We start from the raw sequence: 25,134 nt of genomic DNA, 5'->3' as shown, positions 1-25,134 counted from the left end.
GATTGGTAAACTCAAGGCACATCAACAGCAGAAAATGCAGTAACTTTTCTGATCACATGCAGTAATATAGATGTAAACAAGCCATTTGAATACTGTGGAAGGTTTAAGGTAACCAAGCGATCTTTTATGGGAAAGAATCTCCTAGGGGAGGAAGTCCTTTTTCATTTGATTAGGGAGAGAAGCATAACTGGTTTATCTGAGACAGAGATAAACCGGGGAAAAGACCAGTCATTGCATAAAATAGAGCTTGTGGAGCCCTGTCATGCTGCTAGTTCAAAGACAAATTCTTTTGACAAGAAGAGGCCCAGACAGTTCAGTGAATAACATTTCTTGATGAAATGATAAACATGTTACAGTAATAACCTCACAGTATCTCTGAATGCTGTGGGATATTGAATCTGCTTTTCTGCTTAGCAGAGATAAATCTATTTTCAGAAAGGTACTCTTAAGGAAAAAATTTACTCATGTCAATGCAGTCAGTAACTTTAATCTCTAAGTTACGCCATTTGACTAGCTGAAGGATCACAGTGGCATTCCTCCCATTGATGTTGGGACCATAATATTATCATTTTTATTATAACTATTAGACAGAAGTAAACCAAAATAGTCCTCTGGTTTCTAAGATGTGTGGATTTTAATTCACTCCCTCTCTCTTTACTGCTATAGCTATGTCACCATTTCCATCTTCTCTCTCTTCTGCTTATTTGAATCTACCTTGCCCGGAAAATACAGACCAAATCCTTCAGCATGGTCCTGTGACGTTAACCCTTTCCTGCCAGCTGCCACTCAGCAAGTGACTGGTAACAGCTGGAATTTCAGTGCTGGACTCATCTGCTAACTGAAATCTCTATGAATTCCCATCCCACTAAAAGAGAGGCAGCATCTTTGGCTTGTGCCCTTTCCTAAACCATGATATAAACAGTAAGGCTGAAAGGAGGTGAAAGCAAGTACTTTTAAACTCCTTCCACATGTTCTGAATACTTGAGACTCCCACACTATTTCCAGAGTTGCTAGCCCCTTATAGCATAACCCTTGGCAATGACAGAGCATTCCCAGCCACACCAAATGACCTTACTGATTCAACCCATAAGTGCAACTTTCTAGGGACATTGCAGAGCAGTGAGATCAGAAGGGATGTTGGAAGTACCTGAGGATATCAGCAAGGAGTAGCTATTTTCTGGCTACCAATGTGTTTGCTTATTAAAAGTGTGGGACTCCAAACCTTTGCCAGTGATAGTCCCCATGAACTGCAGCATTCCTCAAATGCCATGCTTACAAATTTGTCTCAAGAACACAGAAACTATCTATTCAAAATTACTGACAAGTAAATGAACACCATTATTTTTAAGTCAATACAGAGGGTCTTCAACTGGTCTGTCTCATTCCCTGCCTGTGGCAAATCTGATTTCATTGCTTCATTCTGCAGTGATTTTGGCACACATGAATTGTAGCTCAAATGCCCTAAAACTGATGCTTTCTGAATTTTTGTAATGTTTTCTGCTAAAGCCTATTGACAGCTCGGCCCAAGCAGTTGCCATCAGATAATAAAGCACTCTGGACAGAGAATACCTGAATGAATTTTTTGCAGGTACTTAGCAGGTCAGGTAGTCTATCAAACTGGGTAATTCAAAAGCTATTTTTACCTTAATGGATCCATTTTAAATGTGCACAGCCAAGGTCAGCACATTAAGATGAATTTCTAATGTTCATGGAAGAAGAAAATATTTTTGAACTTAACTTTTCCCCTGAGACAACAGAAGCTACAGTTCCTCTTTGTTAACGAATACAGGAATATTTGAAAGGATACAAAGATACCCGTTTCCCATCTGACCAGGATGTCCGAAGAAAGATTTCATATGTTGTAAGAAAACAACACATGTATTAGCTGACAAAGCACAAAGTTTTTTGTACTTGGAGTGTGATTCCAGTGATTACTTGGCCTGCCACTTTGGATAAACACTTTTGTAAATTCTAGCTTCATAGCAAACATAAATCATCCACACAAAACTCTGCAGTTCCTCTTATAGTAGCACATGAGAAAGAAACCATATTGGGTCAAACCAAGGGTTTATCTTGGACAGTGGTCAGTAACAAATGCTTCAGGAAAGAGCATGATAAACAGCAGATCTTTTGCCTTTGCAGCTTAAGAGATGGTCTCAGATTAAGCTATTATGGGGAATGAAGGTTTTTTGGCAAGACCAAGGGGACATACACTGCATTTTGCTTCACCTCCATCAATGACTTTAAACACCAGTTTTGAGGACAGGACCTAGGCAAAAAAGAAACGAGCAATGTCCACTTTGCCTTCTTGAGACCAAATCCTTGTGGAGAACAAATTCACACATACGCAGGAAAGATCACTACCTAAGCTTTACCTAACTGTGCAATTAAAGTTTCCTTTCATAAAGCCCTGATCTGTTCTTCTTATATATATCTCAAGTAATTATTTATTTGGAGTAGTGTAACTGTACTTACCTTCATCACAGAGTGGACATTTACTTGTTTCAATACAATTACTGTAACCAGTAAGTTAATGTAAGCTCATAACAGAGATGCCATCATTACATAGATTTATGAGAAGAGCACTAAACATAAAATTGAGGTAATTGCCTGTGTGCTGCTAGGCTATTTTGCCAGTTAATATAAATAATATCATTCTCAGCATGAGCCACCAGAGGACATCATCCTTAAAACTAATTCCTCACCTGCCACTGTCAGAAATTTTCACTATAAACTTGATGAAGAATGTGTTGCTAAGTGTTACTGACAATCATATATTACCAGGGAAAGGTGGTTACCTCAAGTACCCCAAACAATCTGTTGTTTTGGTATGTTACCACATAAAATTGATTTAATGCTGCAATTTTCCATTTCTCTATGGAGCACAGGCTGCTAATTTATTAGTCACGTATATTGAAATTTCTTCTTTTTCCATTCATATGGAAATCCCATATAAATTTCCATAAGCAAACTGAGCAGATAGTATTTTGTTTGGTTTATTTTTAAAACTTGGAAAAATAAATCACATGGAAGTTCTGCTACTCATGCTGTTGAAATGGGTCCTACAAAGCAAGCAGAAGTTAAAAGTCATACAGAAGGCCTGAGGTAGGAAATGTTGGTATGCAGGAAAAAGAGACTTATGTGTTTACTTGTTTTATGCCTGCAAATAAAAAGTTAAACAGAAATACCAAGAAGGATGAAGTAGAAGGGTTTTTCTTCTTTTTCTTAGTAAACAATGCAATAGTTGATTTGAACGGCACCTACAGTATGTATTTGAAATTTTATTCAAATTTAATTCCTGACTTCTTTATTTTTTTGGAATTTTTTCAACAAAAAAATGAACCGCGTGTCTGAGACAGTGAGTCTGGAGATTTTTGATTACCAACACTTGCACAAGAGCAAAAGCAGATCCCCCAGCACTCAGGAATGCTCATATGGGACCGATCTCTTTACCCCACAGGCTCACTCTTTATCAGAGGTCTTTACGAGTCCGTCAAATCTCACCATAAAATGTAAACATTGTTGTAACTGAACAAAAGGGATTTAAAAGCCTATCATACACCAGTGCCACTGAGTTTTCTGAAATACAGGGCGATGGTCTGAACAGGATCACTGTCATGCTCTCGCTCGCGGCGGGCCCTGTATGTTAGCACGTACAGATGAACCCAGGACTTGTCTCACATACATACTTTTTAAAAGCAGTAAGTAATATTGAGGCATACTGCAAGTATAGTTGAGAAAGATCTCAAAGAGCTGAAAAAGTAATGAGTATGATGGCAAATTACTCCACACTTGATTGCTCTGCAGCCAATTCCAGAATGGTACAAAGTACTTTAAAACCCAACAGCTTTTAGGAGAATAACTACAGAACAATGAATAGGCTCTGTTAAAGCTAGGGATTCCCAAAACAAATTTTGTTTGTTCCAATACAGTTCATAGTACTAGAAAAGACCTGATATTATTATCTTCCAGGGAAAGGACTAAGACAGCAACATTAATAATACTCCTTCCCTTGTAAAAGAAAGTTGAGGAAGGACCATGATTTTTGCAAACATTCCTATCTTCCCATGGCCCTGCACACACCAGAAACCTTCCAGGTGAAATGAATAATAATCAAAGAAGATGTTGATAGCCTTTTCAAGAATAGTACCTATGCTACTCTTGAATATATCCAATAAATGCAGAAAATTTCAGGGAAACTAACTTTCTGAAAACTAGTATGTCTGCTCAAGACAGTGGAGAAGATCTGGTGAAGAAAACATTAAGCATGGGAGTTTGTATCTAGTTATTCCATGCCGTCCTTTATAATACTATGTTTGGTTATAAACAAGTGAACTTTCTATGCATTTGGGGAAATGGAGTGTTTCCAGCCTGAAAAGACATTTCAAGTGCAAAGAAGCTGAGACTTTATCTATCTGAAAGTCAAGCAGCAGAGATAGATTTCAGGTAACGAATGCTTTCCAGCCAATTAATCTTTTAAACAGTCCTCTGGCTCAGGACCCTGCAGGCCACAATATTGCAGTAGTAAGTCAGTATTGCTCACATGGTGGCTCCAGGCTGAAAGAGATGTGTCTTCTGTCTTCAGCCTCCTGCTGAAATAGCAGTGGTACCAACATCACCATGCCCTGACAATTTTGCCTTCTATCCAACTATCTTTCAATAATATATTCTATGACACAGGACTAATTTTCAAATATTCTGACTATTCTTTCCCAACCTTGTATTTGCAACTGATCATTAGGATCAAAGCACAAACTAAGCAGTAACTATTCTCCTAATCTCATGAAAAACTATCAAGTTTTTGATCAGGCTCCCTACAGGACAATTTTAGCAACAACTTCTGCATAAAGTAAGTATTTGCTCAATTATTTTTATTTTTTTTTTTAGTTAGAGAGCCAGGACTTTATATTGCACTGTACAGAACATGCGTAACCTTGACCCACAAATCCCATTTCTTTTGGCTAGGTGTGTATATCTTGAAATGGCTAGGGTGACTGAGCTAACAGGAAAACAATAAATTCAAATGGTAGAACTGGTATCAGCTTGCTAAGCTGATAGCAAGAATGTAAGATAGCACAACCAAACACATAGTAAAGAGCACCTTTGCATAAACAGCGTGTTGAACAGAGGACAAGGCAGCTCAGACTTGTCTGTAGCTTAACCACAAGGCCATCCCCTAAGGCAATTGCAAAATGCCAGCACAAGGGCCGGAGGAGCCTGCCAATGAGGCAAATGTGCCTGATGCAGCAGTGTGTTGTTTCTGGGGCTTATGACCAAACAAAGGAAAGAAGTAAAATGAGAAATGCAACACAATATATGAAAAAAACACTCCAATTTCATTATCCTGCTGTTAGGGGACGAAGAAAACCTCTAAGTTAGCCTGTTATAAAATACAAGGTTTAAGGTGGGTTTTTTTTAAAATAATGACAGTATAATTTTAAAAACTGAACTTTTGGTGTCTGATTTCTTCCTTAAGACTTGAGAAGAGAGAGACATTGATAAATGAGTCTGCAAACTACTGTGCATAGGGAAGAGTAAGTTACATAGATGGTACAAGATAACAGCTAGCACTTTCAATGGTTATTATCATCCTGAAAAGAAGTGCTTGAGCGTGGAGCTTCTGTAGATTAACAATATAATTGACAGATTATACGACCAGAAAAATCCCAAAAAAGACACAAGAAACATAGCCCTCCTCCCCTTCCCTGCGAGAGAACAGCAACATTACTGACCACTTCTAATGATTTTCTGAGCCTGTCTTTTCGCTGCACTCTCGAACAGAAGTGAAGCACTTGTTTGTTGAACTCACTGACCCCGTTCTCCCAGTTGCTTCTCTAAAGAGACCATGCAAACCTGTTGTAATATGTCAGTAGGTTTCCTCCCCTGACATAGTCTTTCTTCCTCACCTTTCACAGGCAGTTCTCTCACCCTCCCTCCACGTTGCTCACCTCTCTCAGAGGCCATCAGAGAGCTCCTGGCAAATACAGAGGTTTCAGGTCCCACCAGCGTACTGTTTATGCCTCACAGATATTCCAAGAAAACCTTAGAAACAATCTGGATAGCTAAACACATTCAAGGAAAACTGGCTGCAACAACCCCCTAGGTTCTAGCTCATAATCAGGAAAAGAGTGTCCAGAGGGGCTGTAGAGGAGCACTGTCAATTTGGGGAGGAAACATTTCCTTCGCTGAGTCAGGCATTGGCATAAGAGCAGTATCAGCAGTAGCTCAGCAGAGGACTTTTCCCCGTGAACCTTCCTTCCCATTCCCAAGCAAAAGCTTATCCAGGTAAATCCCAAGCTATCACTGGTATTAATGTAAAGAACTGAATTGGAAAATACATATATTTATGATGGTCTTATTAAATAAGGTAAGGTTAAAGTTAACTCAGTACCTCACAGAATGACTTGTGGCACTGAGGTTTACAAAAGTCAATGCCGTTAGCTTTACAACTCAAAATCTTGCTAAAAGATAATCAGTTTTATTTGCCAAGACCTATTTTCCATCCCTCCATGTGAGCTGGCATTCCTCATACTTTCATTCTATATTAATACCATTTTATATCAGTTGTTGCATTATTTTGCCCCTGGCAGGGACTGGTTGCCAGAGTTGCCTTTTTTTTCCCCCCCTTTTCAAAATGTTGGCTTATTCTAGTTCTCAGATTTCCCTGGCAGTGTTCATGGAGTAAAGCACTGCTTAGCAGGAGGGATGAGAAGGACACAGATTCTCAGGGGTAATGCTGACAACAGGAAATAAAAATCAATTTTATAATCTACACAATATTAGCAACCCCATTGCCTTCTCGGTATTGTGGTAAGACACAGGTTGTGGAAGATCCCAGCTGGGAGTCTTTGAGTGCCCAGCCTGCTCCTGTGGTCAAGTCTGCAGCTATGCCTAGCAAGTACAGCACCGATCTGCTAATCTGTGTTGGGGACACCTCACCCAGCATGCCTAGCCTCACTCTTCTTTTTCTGCTCCTCTTCCTAGCAGGATCTCCAGCCAACAAACCACCAGCTGTCTAGGGCTTGAGCATTTTTACTCAGTTTTCTAATTCAAATTACATTGAATGTTAACACACAGTATAAATAGGTGAAAAGGGCTATTGCTGTTTAAGTCCTAGGTATCAATCTCTTGTGGGAAATTAATAATAGTAATAAGAAGGGAGCATGATAAATGCCTACATAACTACATGTGTAAAATGTAACTGAAGATTAAGTGTTAACTGTGTGTATGTACCTGATCCTTTGCTTTGCAAACACGCAATAATTGGCAAGCATCTGCTGATGTGCTGATAGTGCTACTCAGGTATATTCTGACTGTCTTACTGAAAGAAAGATTTTAATGAAATAGATGTCAAGATGATTTCTTGGATGACTGCTTACACTAGGATTTGATCTCTTGTTTATACTTGCTTAATATCCATAAATTATGGCATATGTTTCAGAAGCGTGTAATTACACTTGTCATTCTGGGTGTTAGATTTGTAAGTACTGCAGACAAACTGTGCAGTGATAGATGGCCAGTTCAGACATCATTTATGGCAAGTTAAATCATTTTCCAAAAAACACATGTAGCGTTGTAAAATGATCAAAGATAAATGGAAGTAATGTTACTTCTGGTTTTACAAGTTCTTACCAGCAGGAGAATTTTACTAACTTTGCCTTTCTGCTGGTGCCTACTTGATGATCTTTTGCTTAAAAATATATTAAATACTGTTAAGCTTTTCTAGGACAAGTCTGTAGCTGCATTCTGCAATTTGCAGTATTACTATCAAGGTTTGTTTACTCTCTTGTTAGAGAAACTTTTCAAGTCACTCATATCAGCCATACCAAAGTGCTACACTGGCCTGTGTGATGAAAAGACCAAAGCATTTCTTTCACTTTTTTCTATGGCAGCAATAAATATTTCTTAGTTTACACCATTCTGGAATGCTTTCCAGAAGTAACCAAAGGAAGAGGAAACTTTCACTTACCGTTTGGCATTTAATTTCCGTGAGTCATTTAACGCCCTTAAACCAGCTTCGGACGTTCTCATTGCTAAGGATGGAAATTGAGCCTATGCCCACGAGAGAACACTTGGCCCAGAATACTGAGATCTCCCTCCTGCAAAGCCAATGTTCAACTGCCACAGGCTTTCCTGGCACAAAGGACAACCTGCCACTGTAGGCAGGGTGGATGGTTTTTGGCTTATTGGCTTAGGGTAGGCTGCCTCAGCATATCAAAGAACACACATGGCTGGTTTTTGAAAACCAAAGCGAAGTCCCTATTTGATACATTGCCGGATAAAATTTCATGCTAATAGTAGCATATGCACAAGCTGGTTTGAGGCGTAGGACAACTCTACTTTTCCAAAAGTACAGCCACTTTGATGTAGTGGTATTGCATTTCCCCTGTCCTCAGGTGCCCTGGTGCACTGCCCAGGGGTGGCAGCTGTGGCTGCGGAGCACTGCCTGCTTACAGATCTCAGGTTCCTGCCATCATTTTCTGTTCTCCTTAGCACGTGGTACAGTGCAGGGAGTGCAGAATTCAATTCTTACAAAGGGGAAATAAATAATGTATCTGATGTTTCTTTAGAACTTTTTTCCCCTTAATCTTTTCAACAGAAGCTTTTAGTAAAATCAGTGAGAGTCATATATATTGACATCTAACTCCATAACTCATTTTTTTTCAGTCAGTAGCTCTGAAAAGTATCCCAATTAAAGTCATTACTACTGTATTCTCTCATTATGACTTGCAGAAAATATTGGTTGTATGCTGCCCTTGCCTCCTCCAGCCCTCCCCACATCCTGAGCCTTCAGTTAAGAAATGCCACAGACTTAACCGTTTAGAAAGAATTGTATGTTAGATTTGAAATAAAAAGCTTCCATCATAGTCCAATTAATTTATTTTATTTGTCCACTTGATGTTATTTTTATGGCTCATTTTCTGTGAGTTTTAATATTTCAATGGTCTTTAGCGTATTATAGGGAAGTGCTTGGAGCACTGCTGCAAATAGGAGCTGTAAAGTAAAATACAACATTATTTGTTATGATGATATCAGTCTGCCTAAATAACTATAGAATACACAATATTCACAATAGCCTGAAGAAAGAAAGAATGACAAATATCACTGTCAATAGCTGCTGTGGGAGTGTCCTCCGATTTTCTATATTCAAAACAAAAATATCTACAGTCCTTCTATAAAGCCCTATGTGTGAAACAAATCAAAAGTAATTACAAGCCTGTATGTCAAGGACAGAAACCATCTCTATTTTATGAGAGTACGTAAATAAGGCAGTTCATGGCAAGGGTTTTGCACTGCAGATATATCAGCCCTAGATACTGAAGGACCTGCTTGGCATTTAGACAGTTCAGAAGTGAGATGGTCAGTACTGTATAGCAGTGGGTGGTTAGAAATTCCTAGCCTTTGGAAGTCACTAGGTCTTCGTCTACGATTGATGAACAGACATAGGCACTTCCAGAAGTCCACTTGCACTTCAGACTCACAGGGGATGATTCAGCCATTCAATATGATTACAAGGGTCTGTCCTTGAGGTCTATGTTAAACTAGGTAGCGGAAGATGGGGGTGAGATGAATCTTGCGTTACTGTTCTGGCCAAGACTTTCAAACTTCATCCTAAAGATAAAAGCTTGGAAACCCATGGCTAAAATATCTAAATGAATGTTTCAGTATTCAAATATGCTTTACTGTTAGGTCTCCCCATGGCATTCAGCAGGACTTTTTTAAAGGTTTTCCATTGGTTCTGGTCTCTGTCACCACATATCTGCCTTTTTTGGTAATTTATCCTTTCAATGCACATGTTCCAAAAGGAAAAATGAGGCTGTGGTAGCTGCCTGTATCATACTTAATAGCCTGGTGGTTAGAGTACTCAGCTGGGAACAGCTAACCGTTGAGTTATAGGGTTTTTTGGACATGAAAGTCTCTCCTGCTGAAGCAGTTCATGTTTTCATAAACAATTAAGTTTCCATTGGACCCGCCTGAGAGTAATTCACTGTATAGTCCAGTATTCAGCAAGGAACAGAGATAGGTAAGCTCCAATCATTGCTCTAATGAATATTTAATGAATTTTAGCATAGATGAAATAAAACGCTCCCATTGTGAAAGCTTATCAGCAGTGAATAGACAGCATCTGGCAACAGCAGCATTAACTTGTGTACAGCTGTTCAGAGGGAGAAGAGCAGGAAGGAGTTTTCAAAGAAGCAGATGCACAATTACAGGCCAGTTTTGACAAATGGTTCTGTGATCAGAGCTCTCCAGGGAAAGTCCTGCACACAGGAGACTGGTGGGATAAGACCTGTTGTGGAAGAAAGAAAAGCCACGGGGTGGAAGTTCAGGGAAGCTGAATTACACAGACTGCCCCAGCGTCCCAGGGAAGGAGTACACTTCTGCACTTTTGCTCTGTGACCAAACTCTTAATTTTACTATAAAGCAGTTCTGTCTGTTGTTGAGGGGACTGGAGTTGAGCTGTCTCATCTCCTAAACTATATTTGATTCCCTGTTCTGAATCCAAAAGGAAGAATTTGCCCAAGAGCTTTGTGTAAGTCATGACTAAACACACTGTGATAAGAAGAGGGGCACCACCACTTAATGAATGGTACCAAGATTGGCATTTCAAACTTATCACTTTTTTTTTAAATTATAAAATTTCAAAAATAGAAATAAAATATTTTGTTTCACATGGAATATAAGTTAGCATTTAACACAAACCAATATATTTTTGAGAGCTTTCCTCAACAAACTAAAACAAAAACCCCAATCAAATAAAGAAGCCCCCAAATCCCAATTCAACATGATCATTTTGGTTCAGATTAAAATGAATGTGTATTTTCAGTTCAGCTGTCACACTGACTAATTATTTGCACAGCCTTGCTCACAATATTGCATTCATGCTTTGGTTATATTAAAAACAACTGAAAAGGAGAAAATTTAAAAATAGGAATCATCTTTTCTAAAAGGTGTGGAAGGCCTTCTTAGCTCCCAGTCCACTCCTGGTAAATAGATGAGGCAGTTATTTGCCACACAGCTGCCAGAAGTTGCACTATTCATAGGCATTTTCACTCAAGCTAGAGATACACAAACAAACTTTTAATGAAATCAGCATGAAAAATGAAACAAACAAAAATTGGTTCCTGAAACACCAAGAAATAAACTGGAATAATTGTCAGCTAGCAAGTCTTTTATAAAACTGATTTGACTGTCACTCTTCTCAAGCATTTAAGAACAAAAAAGAATCCCCTCAGCTAAGTAGAACATACATTTGCACATACCTGTCTTAATTTTCTTTTATCCTACACTACTTAATTTCATGCTTTGTCGTAATAATGACAGACATCCATTTTTCCCAATCACTCTAATATAGATTGCAGAGATGAGTTTTAACAATTTTACTTTTCCTGGGCAATAATCCAAATATTTTTTCCTGACTCCGGGGCTCTGTTTCTTTGACTGTCGTGGTTTCCTAAGGGGGATGTACAGCCTCTGATTGCAGGTCAGGCAGGCTTCACCACTTGCTCCAGAGTCTGATGACTTGCATATTTAAATGATACAGTGAGTTCAATAATCCCCTTTCATAGCAAAAGCCAGGGGAGGGAACTATGTAAGAGGATACAAGGAATCCCTCGTTAAAAACTAGCTATGTGAGGTACTTATATGCCCCCACCCCTCACTCTTATATCTGATTATTGAGGAGCCTTTATATTTACAAATCCCTTCTGGCACAGAAGTGCTATAGCCAGGGAAGCAGGGGTGGGGGACCCTGGACTTCAGTCTTCCAGAACCACTGGGCACCTATCTCCATGGGCATCAGCCGTCAGGCTGAGGATTCGGTTCTGCGTGACTTGCCCAAGGTCATGGAGAAAATCTGTGGTGAAGCGAGACAAAAGATGTAAGGCTTCAACAGGCACTAGCACACAGCGAGGGCAGTCTGTTACACTCAGACAAAGCTTTGCAGCTTGCCATTGAGCCAACTGATTGTTTGACCCATCCCAAAAATACCTTGTGCTTTCGTCAGCCTTTTACACCTTTACTCTCATTCTCTCCTGCATGCCAGAATCAAACATTATTTGATGCATAGGCAAAGATGCAATAAAATAAATATAACTTGAGTGGTGAATCTTCATTCCTGAAGCACAAGTCCTTTGCTATTCAGCTTAAAAATAGAAATAAGGAGAGAGAAAAAGAAAAAAAACAAGCTTTGAAACTTGGCAGGAACGGCAGGAAATCATACCTTGAGTCACAGGACACTCTCAGCATCTGTTCCAACTGCAAGCTTTTCACGCTCCCATATACAGCACAGCTACCCTCCCTTCATATTCCAGTCCCCGAGACTAGCCCTACAGGTATTATTCTTTCTCTGCAGTACATCTTGTCTCAAATACCTTACATATCCAGCTTTCCAAAATGCTGTTCAGTTGGTACTGGAGATGTGAACTAGCTCACAGATGACAAGTTTTTGCTGTTCAGAAGATATTTGGCAGAATAGTTCCCAGTGGGCTGAAACAACAGCTCCAACTGCATTTAGGTTTTGCAAGTGGAATTGTTTGTAACATGCACAAAAAAAAGAAATGCTCGTTAATAAGATAAATGTTTACACTTAAACTTTCAAAGGGCATCATCAAATTCTGTCCAACAAAGAAGACAAACACATTTTTTGTCTCTCATGTTTCATGCTTTCTAATACCTTCTACTTTCATTACAAACACTTCAGTTCTGCCTGAACAGAGCACAAAGAGAATCAGCCCTTTAATCCTCAGGACAATACATATTTTCTTCACACTTTGGAAAGTAAATATAGCAGATGGTAACTTTTAAATCCTGTGCTTTGTCATGCAAAGGATCGCAAACAGAACCATCAAAGTTAGGAGTGGAAAACACTGGCTACTTTACCTAGATTGTTTTCCCACTGATACAAAAATATGTATTTTTATACTTCTATCCAACCTAATTTTCAGAAAGCTAGGAAGTAGGAAATTTGGCATTTCTCCTATCCCGAACAAATGGATTAACCTTTAGACAATGTACAACAGGGTACTTCTTGGCAATATTATTTGCTAACAGTCAACTTACATTTTGCCTCCTGAAACAATATCCTAGCTATACATGTCCATGGTCTACTAACTCCTATCTGGCAGTACAATTTGGGGTGTTGTGTTTGTAGTTAGTCCATATTATAAAAGCTACTCTGCAGAGACATGCCTGTGGAGATCAGATTGCCAGCTCCCTCAGGATCAGTGCTGTCCCACAGAAACAAAGCATCTCTCTTCCACTTGAACATACCCATATCTCTTTGCAGACTGGGAACAAAAGAGCATCACCATGATCATATCTGAAAACATCATGAAGCAATAATTGAGGACCCACATGGACTTTTGCTACACACCTGTTGAACTCCCATACTGGAATAGAAAGCCAGTACTGACAGTAATACCAACAGAATGCAATATTGCATGAACACAGGACATCATTTGCCTCTGGATAAATCCAGTTTTACAGTGGTATAATTCACTGGCTTCTCTCGAATACATTGCTCTCCTATGGATTCTTCCTCATTTAAACAAGACTAAAAGTGACACAAAAAATCAGACTCCATTTCCCTTTTGAGTACACAGTATTCAACAAGCAGGTCCTATCAGCTGGCTACAGAAGAATGCAGTCACTTATGCTGCTTATCTGCTGTTCCTGAACTCGGCAGAAGTCAGATATCTGAATGGTAAAACAAGGCTTGCCCCTGCAACGAGTCTTCTGCAGTCAGGATTCCCAGGCCTTCACATTTTATGTTCAGTGTATGATACCAGCCTGTTTGTCTCTTTCTGCAGGACATGTTTTTTTTGGTCCCGAACACCATAGCGATGAGCATAGTCTGAATCCCAGGATTTTTTGTGCTGCTCCTAATGATAAATTAGTTCCTTGTCTCAGATTACCAAGATAAGTTCTCTTCTCCCACAGCGCTCTCTTGAAATGTTGTTTGGACTATGCAGTCCACAGCCAATGAATTTATGGTAATATCATAATGCAGCAAATATACATGTGCAAAAGCACACATACAGCCATTAGATATTCCCTCCTTTCTAGTATTAGCCAGTATGTATTGTCTTCTACAGCAGTGCATTTCAACATTTTAGCCCATGCTCCACTTCACGTAATAATCCTTTCACATATCATCCGCACAGGCAAGTCTTGAGACCTCCTGTGACTTCATCCGCGTTCATACAGCACACCTTCTAGGATGGTGAGTCCTTGTCCAGGTGACAGCCCTCAAGGAAGTCAGCTCTTCTGGAAGGGGACTTTCCGTGCTTCAGCACTATTGATAAAACCAATGAATACTCAGGGCACCAAAAGAAGAAATAAGAATGGCAGGAAAGACAGCCCTTTCTTCAGCTCTTGGGCTTTGTTTTGGAAGTGTCAGGCCAGGAGAACCATTGCAGGATCCTCTTTGAAATGTTTCTTTAAAGAATAGCCTAAGTATAACTGTGGTGATAATTTTTCACTAAGGCCTTAACAATTCAAAGTATTTTACAAAGTAAAAACAAAGAAAATTTATCTGAATAAGAGTAACAATCACCATGGGGGACCAGTGTTACATTAATGCAATGGAGTTGCTTCACAAAATTTTACCCAAGCTGGAAGAAGATTGTAATGGCATCTTAAATGTGACAGAGCCACTATAAAAGTAAAAGACTAACAGAAGTTGTTAGGAGCTTTCTATAGAATGATACCCAGAAATGGGCTATCATCCTTTTGTTATTTTTACATTTACAGAAGAGCCATGTGCATAAATGTACCAGTGAATAAGGAGGACTAGAGATCCTGGTTCCACCCCTACAAATACTGCTGCTGCGCAACTTAATGCTGGAGGCACCTTCTATGAAAGAACATAAGCCAAAACTAAAAATATGAATTATTCCAGCTCAGAGAAATCATTTTTGCTCCTGTTCCACAGTTTTAAGCTATAAAAGAAATACAATAGGAAGAGAGGTCTCGCAATACCATGGCATATCTCAGCATTGCTATCAAAAATAATTTATTTCAGAGAAGAGTTAGAGACAGATATCTATCTGAAGTGCCAGACAAGAAATCCAACAGTGAGGTAAAAAGGAGAGACCTTTGTCCCTTGAGGGCTCGATCTCTCAACAAGCATTTCCCTTATTTCCTGTTATCCCCATAGATAGGTCTCAATCCTAAGTCGCCCAAATTCCAGCTCTTCCTCCTGCTGATCCACTCATCCTCACAACCTACAGAAACTAAGACCCAGTCAGAGCCTTGCTTATTCAGCATGTCTGAAAAAAAAAATTTGTTTGGAGACTATGGAATGAAATACTCATTTGAAAAATATTGGGAACAGTGGTCAAAAAGTAGCTTTTCTGAAGACAACAAGAGAGAGAAATAGAGCAGGGAGGAAATGGAAGAGAAAAGAAGATGAATAGGAGTCCTCCCACAGGAAAGTGAGGAAGGAATTAAGAAACTGGCACCACCCTTGCAGGTGTTTAAAATCTTCTTATAAATGCATGCAGAGCCACCGATGACTTGCATGCAAGGCTTCCAAAGCCTTCCAATGAGAAGAGGTTCTGCCTGGTGAAAGTGCAAGCATGGATCAACCCATCATCTTTCTGTAACCATGAAAGATGATGCATCCACACACATAGACCTGATCCAGTCCCCGTCCAAAAGCATTTTACTCTCTCTATTGAGGGCATAGGCAGCCAAGGGCAAACAGCCTCCTAATTTAAGGCCTCACTTAAATGCTTAATTGTCCTGTCGGAAGGATAGGGGACATAATATCTTGCTTTTCTGATCTGGGAACATATGTAGATCCCAGCCCAAAGGAGCATTTTGCTCTTGGCTATTTAATTCATTCATGTAGAATTAGTGTCCTTCAGTAAGACTTTTCTTTGGATGACTATTTTTATCTGATAGACGCTAGCAAACACAGGGGTAGACATTTAAGCACTCTAAACCAGTTTAATCGTAAAAGCACAGTGTGCTTTAGGGAAAATAATGAGGATGGAAATACACAAAGCCACAAAATCTACCAGTTGGCTGTAACACACAATAATGCCTAGTTTCTGATGACAGTCAGAATGCAGGACTATTCATATTGCACAGCTGTCACTGTACTGAAACAGTTATTCACCAGTGAAAAAAAAAGTCTTAATTTATTTCTCATCGTGGCTAATAAAACAACATTGCTGTACTAAAACACTGAAACAGCATCAATGATCCTTGCAGTGTCTTGGCTTCCCTTCAGTGTGACATAGGAGCAGAGGAGCTCAGTCCTGAGAATTCGGCAGCAACATTTACGCTGGTAAATCACATAATTTCAGAGCGCATCCCTCAGCACTGCTCAGCTGCCTCCACCGCTAAACTGTCAGGATGGTCCATAGCTCAGCTGCGACCTGTGCCAGACAGCAGTCTCCCAACTTCCAGACAGGCTTCACAAGTCAGCATGGGTCAGGAATCATTCTCTCCTAGTAGTTTGCATGCAGCCCCATGATTTGGGGGAACAGAGGAGTGTATGATACATATGTGGATTGTCTGTTTCAGTGGGCCTTGTTGCCAGAAAACTATGCCAGGTACATTTTGTTTACTAGCAGAGATGTAAAAAGTGCCTTCTATTAACACAAGATCTTTAAAAAAGCCCACTGCAGAGTTTGTATTTCTGTGTGTAAGTTAGCCCTTGCTAAACTGCTAGACTCTTCTCAGCCTTTTGGTCTTCTCATTTGTGAAATTACCAATGATATCTATATTAATATAGGTAATATTTAACAAATATCTCAGGGGCCTCTGTCAGATACAAACAACCCTAATACAGTTGTAGGAACTCAGCAAAATTTCAGCCATGAAGGGTGAAATAATTCTCTCTGCATATGCAGTTTCCTTCATGTGAGGGAAAGATGTATACACACACACACACATATATATATAGTCCCAACTGCCCTCGGGGAAGTAGAAAGAAAATCAGACCATTGGTCTTTAATAGCTACATCCTCTTTGTAAGGTGTTCACATACTGTGGTTGTGGAACGACATAAAAACCTCAACACTTTAGACAGCTTCAGCTGCCTGCAAAAACAGAGGAGACAGCTCAAACCATTTAACAAACATTAATCAAGCTTCCGGTTCTTTCCTGTGAAATGGTTAAATACAATCAAATCAAAATGACAGAAGAGAAGCACAAAAAGGTCAAGAGATGCTTCTAAAGCCTTGTAGAAAACCAATGACAGACACGGAAAATAATACAGAAAACCAGACTGCACCTTTGCTCTAACCACTAGTTATAACTCCATCCAGGAATGGGAGAAGACTAAAAATATTAGATCTTCAGAGGAATATTTAAGGAACTAATATACTGTAAAATACTAAATGAATGCATCAAGTTGCTTTTGTACTCCCTTGCCTCAAGCAGCTTAGCACAAATAAAATTTGATGCTAATCAGTCCTAGCAGTTTTCACAGAATCTGAAAACCTATTATTTCCTCTGGCTGCAACTAAAAAATTTCCCAACTGTTTCATTATTGATACTTGCAAAGTATCTTTTGTACCTATAATTTTATCTTGGTGTTGACCTGGCGTTTGCCTCTCTTGACTATAACACATTTAACCTGGTACTGACAGAAGAATCACGGTTGAATTAAAAGGATTTTTTGCATAATCAAGTATCTACTACCATGGAAATATAAAGAGATATGAATTTTTGTTTCTATGTAAAAGAAGATTAATTATAAAAAAACAGAAAAAATGGAATTATTAAAATGGTATTTTCCAGCCAATAACAAGACAAGATGCTCAGGCACTAAACAGATAAGTGCTTGTAATAAGCTACAAAAAACACTGTAAAATTAAATGGGATGTATTGGCAATGGGTTCCTTTTATAATTAAAAATGATTCAGAAAGTGAAAATATTATCTAGAACAAAAGTAAAACAAATCTGTTCATCTTAAGAGCTGATTTCAAAATGTTTCAGTCGTCTTCTCCCTACTAACAACAATTTTTCTTCACACTTCACACAGGATTTTCCACATATGTTTTAACCACCAAAAAAAAAATCATCCTATTTCAAATTTCAAATGCTATGCAGCAGAAAATGTTATTGACACATGTAGCATGACACAGTGAACAGAAAATTGATATATTCTCATCAATGCAGCACATTTTTTATTAATGAATGTCAATAGGTTGGGTAAAATTCTTGAGCCTGCTCTTCACTTCTTACAAAGTATATGGTAAAGCTCTTCCACTATGGAAAGGACCTGCAGTCAGACATGGAACAGACTGACTCCTGCATCCCTCTGGAGCCTCTGAAGTCAGTAATGCTCATGAGATGATATCAGTAGATACAGAGTCAGGACGAGGACATGTGTATGGTTCAGGGTGCCTCACAAAAGCACGTATGTCCTCTCTGAAATTATGTGGTAAAATGTTATTACATTTTATTTACATCATTCCCTTTAATCATGAGATGCACTCTATTGCCACAATTAAATACATAGCCCTATATTTATGAAGTTCAGTGAGGTTAGCTTCTGTACAATGGTAATTCTGTCATTTCTGGGAGGCCTGTCTGCTGTTTTGTGCAGGTCTGGAACACAAGGCAGCAAAAGCACCGAATGGCAGCCAAACATAAAAAGACCTGCAACCAAGCCTAAAAAAAGCATCATCCAGGTACAGCCCTGGTAGCTGGACATGGCTACCAGCCAAAGGTATACGCTAGAACTCAAAATGAGGCAAGGAAACAATCAAAGCAAATAAACAAAATGCTGAGGGAACTAATATATTCACTTCTAGATTTACTGAAAGAAACTATCCCTTGCATTTTGGATGGTGCACATAAAGTTGAAAGAGTAGCACCATGTCATTTGTACTTGTACTTCTGAAGAAGTAAATGTATATGAAATGTATAAGGCAAATATGCATGAAGTGAGTACTAGTCCCTCCAGAGAGCCGCTATTAAAGTGGACTACAGTGGTGAAGTAAGAAGAGAATTTGACCAAAAAGAGGAAATAAGTCATTTATTCTTGGGAAAAGAGGAGAAAACAGAATGCAAGGCAAAACACAAGGCAAGGCAAAGCAAGGCAAGGAAAGGAATAAAACTGTTGATGAATATTTTGGCTTTATACACACATACATACATATATACACAAAAACTTAAGATCGTGATTCACCAAGCACACTGTTCACCCATCTCAATTCACATGCAAACCATCATACTTCGGCCACTTCTAGTATGACATTGGCTAAAAGATGTGTGAAGGTGACAGATGGAGTGTACCAAGGAGTTCAGAACTAGTGTGAGGTTTTTAGATGGGAGGACACTAGCATAAACAAATGTCTCTCTTTTCCAGCAGATTTTAACCATTGACATGAGTTATTCAGACATTAAACAAGGAGAAGCTTTGAATATAGGGAACATAATACCTGAATTGAGCTAAGTTACAGAGTTTCTTGTTTCCTCCAGGCCAAGTTTTGAGGGACTGGGAACAGCCCAGATGCTTATGAGCATCACAGAGAGCAGCTAAAGGACACCACCTGGCCATGCCTGACCACCCTAGAGGAAGCCACAATTTCAGTGAGACTAAGCGAAGGAAGGGGGTAAGAGTAAGATTTTGACTGATTGAGTCAATAGAAAGGTTGCTTTTGTGCTAGTGAGAGCTGGCCAACTGAGACAGCCAGCCCCTCAGTAGATCCTACCAGCCAAACAGAAACCAACTTGGCAGCAGGATTTCCAGACTGAAAAAAACCCCACCACCAAACAATGTCACTTTCTATTACCCAGAGGAAGGAGCAGCTCCTTGTGCACCACAAGAAAGGAAAGAGGCTGGCCCATGCTTGTCTGTCCTATTTCTACTGTCACTGCCATGGGAAACGCAAAAAAACCTGTCAAGGTCCTGAATGCACATGCTCTGCAACACCCTCCCTTCCCCAGACCTGGATTTCAGAATCACAGAATCAGTAAGGTTGGAAAAGACCTGTAAGATCGTCAAGTCCAACCATCAACCAACAAACACCACGATGCCCATTAAACCATGTCCCACAATGCCACGTCCATACCTTCCTTGAATACCTCCAGGGATGGTGACTCTACCACTTCCCTGAGCAGTCTGTTCCAGTGCCTCACCACTCTCTCAGTAAAGAAATTTTTCCTAATATCCAGTCTGAACCTCCCCTGGCACAACTTGAGGCCGTTTCCTCTTTTTCTGTCACTTGGGAGAAGAGACCAACACCCACCTCTCTGCAATCCCCTTTCAGGTAGTTGTAGAGAGCGATGAGGTCTCCTCTCAGCCTCCTCTTCTCCAGACTGAACAACCCCAGCTCCCTCAGCCGCTCCTCATAAGACTTGTGCTCCAGACCCCTCACCAGCTTTGTCGCCCTTCTCTGGACACGCTCCAGCACCTCAATGTCCTTCTTGTAGTGAGGGGCCCAAAACTGAACACAAGATTCAAGGTGCAGCCTCACCAGCGCCGAGTACAGGGGCACATTTGGCTCCATGTGTTCAAGGTAATCTCCAATACGGCACAGATCAGCCCAGGAAAACAGCTAAGTTGTGAGGAAGAGCAGTGAGAAGCCTCATCAGGACCCCTGTCCACCTTCTTTGTTTGGCAGCTGTGTTTCAGCTCTGCCCTTGCCCTTGGCTCCTGCTTGAGATATGCTGCTGGCCTTGCACCTTGCTGACACTGACCTTCCCTTGCTGACACTGACCTTGCCTTGCTGACCTTGGACCCGCCTCACTTCTATGGACTTGTCTGGCAATCACTGGACTGTTGGCTGAACCCGGTTACATGGATGGACCTGTTTTGTTCTTCTCATTCAGGTAAGACTGTGAGACAACTGCCCTTCTTGCCTTGCTGTCCCTTTGGCTCCTGTCTCAATTTCCCTTGTGAAGCAGCCCACTTCTGATGTTCTCTGATAAAAACAACTTAAAATGATGAGCCAGCAACTTCAAGTGGGGACAATCTGTCCTGAGATCCACAAAGAACTGTTTAAGCGGGTAGCTACGGTGCTTGCCTCTGAAGGTCCTCTCCTTCTTCCACTATATTTGCAGCAAGACCACCTCCAAGTTCTGAAAGCTTAATAAGCAACTGTTTCACACAATCTTTTTTGCATCAAGGACCAGAGTAACATAAGGCAGAAAGCAACCACCTTATGATAATCAAGGAATAACATGTCCACTTTCAAACAGTGAATTCCTTGAACAAGCGTTTCCTGTTTGTAAAGTGCCTCTGACAGGTCTAAAACCATCAACAGGTGAAATTTAGGCTGTCCAAATTTGGACCTTTAATATTTTGGATCTACTAAAGGCAGAAAATTACCTGCTAAGGAGAAAGGACAGAGAAGAATTCAAGGTGAGCCATTTGACAAGGAGAAAGGCTATAGATCAAGGTCATTTTCTGTGGTATCCTCCTTCCCCTCTTCTCATGAAAAAACTCAGATAAAAGGGTACTATGACTATCAATCAGTTTATGCTATCCACCAGATCATCAGATAGGACTATTGACCTGTATGTTTTATGTTGTAAAATCAATAAAAGAAAGAAAAAAAAATGGCAAGAAAAAGAAAAATAGCAGCATGAAAATCCAAGCTGTTGAGCATATTGTTTCTCAGGCTATCTTTGTGTATTCATATTGAGTGATATAATTTATTTCTCACAATTTCATCCCAGATTAAAATTTTACTGGATAACAATGTTCTTAAAAAATATGTAGTCCTGACATTTAGGAACTTCAGAGTAGATAATAAAGTAATACTGAACTTCAAATTACAGGTTCAACTTGCTGAATAGAACTGTTAGACAGAAATATGGATGAATCACACTCATCCTGGATATAATGGAAACAGGCATTTGCATGATGGTGATCACTGAATTCAATGAAAGTACAGGCATTTACACCAGCTGAGTGCCCAGCCTTGACATATACAAAGATACAGTAAACACAATTTCATACCTGCAGCCTTTGTGAGCATGGGCCAAGGTCCTGGTCCTCAGCTGCAGAGCTGTGGGGATGCATCAGCTGAGAATCCCAGTCCATCTCTTTGGTCTGAGTACAACCCAAACTGGCTTATACTTTATATTTCTGGCAAATGACCCTTAATTTCCTAATCCTCTTGACTATAACCACTGTGAATGTTTTCTATAGTGCTGCTAACTGAGGGCCTTATCCAGAAGCTTTTACTCATGCAGAGATAACAGATCTACTTCTGACAGGAAGGTGTAAAAACAGACTTCAGACGCAGGTCCAACATCAGACATTAAAGGGTGTAATTTGTCATTTTTTACATTATTAAGAATATTTGCTCAGGATCTATAATTAAAACTAAAAGAGATGTCTCCTCCTTCTGCCAGCAACTGTACTACATCAATTAAATGGGTAAATAAGATCTTTCCCCAGAGGGGATATCACGTGACCCTCTATTGATTAAGACTGCAATAGAACGTTATTTGCAATCTTATTGCATAATGGAAATTAGGAGGTAGCTGTCATGGTTTCAGAAGACAAATTGCCTCTATCTTAGACAATTCATAGGCCTCTTTCCTTCTTGCTGCTCTTAATTCACAGTTAATGCATGTCTTACAAGGCTTAGTTTCTTAAATCAGCCTACGGCACTGTATTCCACCCAAAACTGGGTGTAAGTCATAGTCTACGTAGCCCCGCATTATGATGGGTATTAAAGTGACCGTTACGTCTATCATTACTTCAGAACTATGCATTATTTAACAGGGTGACACAACTTCAAAAAAGGACGTGAAATTAAAAGTAGACACCTCCCTCAACATCCATGATTGTTCCCAGGAAAGATGGGCCTCCCCCACCAGGCACGGCTCCAGAGGTCCTCTCCATATAGAACATTTTTCAGTCTTGGCTCAGTTTTATGCACTTGATTTTTCACAAGCAAAACACATGGCTGGAACAAGTCCCCTGCTCTCAAACTTGTGCAGTAAGCACAGCTAGAGATCAGTTTTGAGATTGTAACGAACGCCTGACCACAACCCAGCAGACACTTTGCTCCTCCCCTGAACTGTAAATCCATCATTATGCCCTTCATGGCAGAACCAGAGGAAAGGACAAAAATCTCCCTTTAGATGACTGAACACTCTTTGCCAATTTGAGAAACCTTCAAAAAAAAAAAGCCAGTCTCTCCTTACTTCTAATCAATCTCTCAGCTACAACAATTAGAAAACAAGTGCAACACTTTTCCAAATACATAACAACAATAATTAACATTACCAGAATCTTCTCCACCTAAGTCAAAGAAATGGTCTTTAAGTTGTCTTTGGTGGTTGTGAAGTTGTAGGACATAAGGCAAGATTTCTGAATGGAAGGAATGAGTCTGAATTACAGTGGGTGGTAAGACAGTAATAGATTCAGACCTAAGTTACAGTCATTCTGTGTGTAGAAAAGAGTGCTCAATGCAGCATCATCTGTTTGCTATTGCACAGGATTAAAAATTAAATGTCTGCTGCCTGATCTGTTCCAGCTAAGTTGACTGATTAGAATGTGTTCATCTTCTAGCAAGTTTAAAAGTGGCAGGTTTACTTTTCCATTATTTATAATGCCAGAGCTTAATAAAGTACATAGAAGGAAATGTCAGTAGAACTGTTGTCCAAAAGTTATCCTTCACAAAGTGAAACAAAGTCTGGAAAAAAATATCACCTTGTAAAAAATACAGAGGAGGTTAAGATTTCAAGGAAATCAAAGATATTTCAGTACACTTCATTTGGCTAGACATGCACATCAATAGCACTAGATTATTACTGGCATATCTTCCTATTTAGGGAAATTATCTGGTCCTCCTACAAATGGATTTATGTTTAAACCTTATATTTCATTCTCCTGGAAATTTGGGAAATCAATCTCAACCTAGACTTGATGAGCATAAACGCTCAATATGGAGGAAGTGTGAGTAGTAAAAAAAATAAGGATACAAATCCCTAAAGAATTAAAATGTGCTCTGGTTGCTCAGAACTTCAAAAGAGGCATTTGGCACCTTAATTTAAAGGTCTGCAATCAATTCATTGCTTTTTTTTTTTTTTTCCTTTGAAAGGGCAAACCAGTCATTTCAGATTTCTGAATCTGAGAAAGTCCTTTATTTTTTGAAGATAACACAACACAATCACTTCATTTACTTCATTGTGTTTAAAATTTAAAAGAAAGATAGAAAATGTTCCTTACCTTAAAAAGTCTTAAAATATTTGCGACCATAATGGACACAGAACTTGCTGCAGCACCTATCACACCTGATATCTTGTCTGGCTTAGTGAAAATAGGTGGGTCACCATTAGCACACTTCACATCTGAACCATCTTTTTCTATCAACGCTTGCACAAATGTTAAGGATTGCTCCAATGCATAAGTGTCCCTGGAACATGTATCAAGGATACGGACACCTAAGGTGATATTGGCAAGAAGATCAGGGTCTTTATTAATCTGATCAATTGCATACAGCATTGCCTCTAGTCTGTGGATCCCTTTCTCCTTCTTGAGCTCCCCACAAGGCACCCCTCTATCCCCTTTTGCATGGACGGGGAACAGTCCTCCCAAGATGATGTCCCCATCTAGTCGGATGGAGTGGGCATATTCCTGGCCATGAGTTCTTTGCATCAGGGTGAGTATCCAGTAGAATTTGGCTGTTAACAAGAAGAAACAATGGCAGGAAACCAATCGTTTTCCTTCGTGTACCATTTTCTCTGAAGACGTTGTTGCTATCCAGTATCCAGATTTTCTTCTTGCTAAAGGATGAGGTTGACCATTTGAAGCTGCACTTTCTGGAGGCTACCATCAGTGCCCAGTAAGTAATACAGAACCATGCGGTAGGTAGAAAAAGGATTTCAGCAGAAGTACATAAAACGTGTTTTACAAAAGATGTCCACTGACGTCATGGGTTGATCAGCTTTTCTGAGAGGTGGTTTTAAATTGCTCTTAAATTGATGGTAAAGTGTAGGGTAGTATGTCTGGTCCTGATGCTAAGGGGAGGTCAGTAGCTTATGTCCTTGTATTTTGCCCTGCAGCTGAGGTACTTCTGGAAAAAAAAAAAAATGAGAAATACCATTTAGTTCAGCAGTTTTATACCTGTCACACAGTATATTTACTTTTGAATATGAGCTACATTGCCTAGGTTTTACTTTTGATATTCTGTAAGGGAGTAATT

The 25,134-nt window shown here is 39.7% G+C and overlaps 1 protein-coding gene across 1 annotated transcript in view; it reads right to left on the bottom strand.

Annotated features, from left to right (window-relative positions):
- Positions 1-24,668, bottom strand: part of GRM8 (glutamate metabotropic receptor 8) — a 360,444-nt gene extending 335,776 nt beyond the window's left edge. Inside the window, exon 1 of the mRNA XM_059815960.1 lies at positions 24,159-24,668. Within this exon, the coding sequence (XP_059671943.1) occupies positions 24,159-24,668 (510 nt within the window). The remainder of the gene's footprint in view (positions 1-24,158) is intronic.
- Positions 24,669-25,134: the final 466 nt, after the last annotated feature.

The sequence above is a fragment of the Gavia stellata genome, chromosome 4 (assembly GCF_030936135.1).
Source record: "Gavia stellata isolate bGavSte3 chromosome 4, bGavSte3.hap2, whole genome shotgun sequence".
Lineage (NCBI taxonomy): Eukaryota > Metazoa > Chordata > Aves > Gaviiformes > Gaviidae > Gavia > Gavia stellata.
Note: the sequence above shows the minus strand (reverse complement) of the source record. Positions and strands in the feature narration are given on the sequence as shown.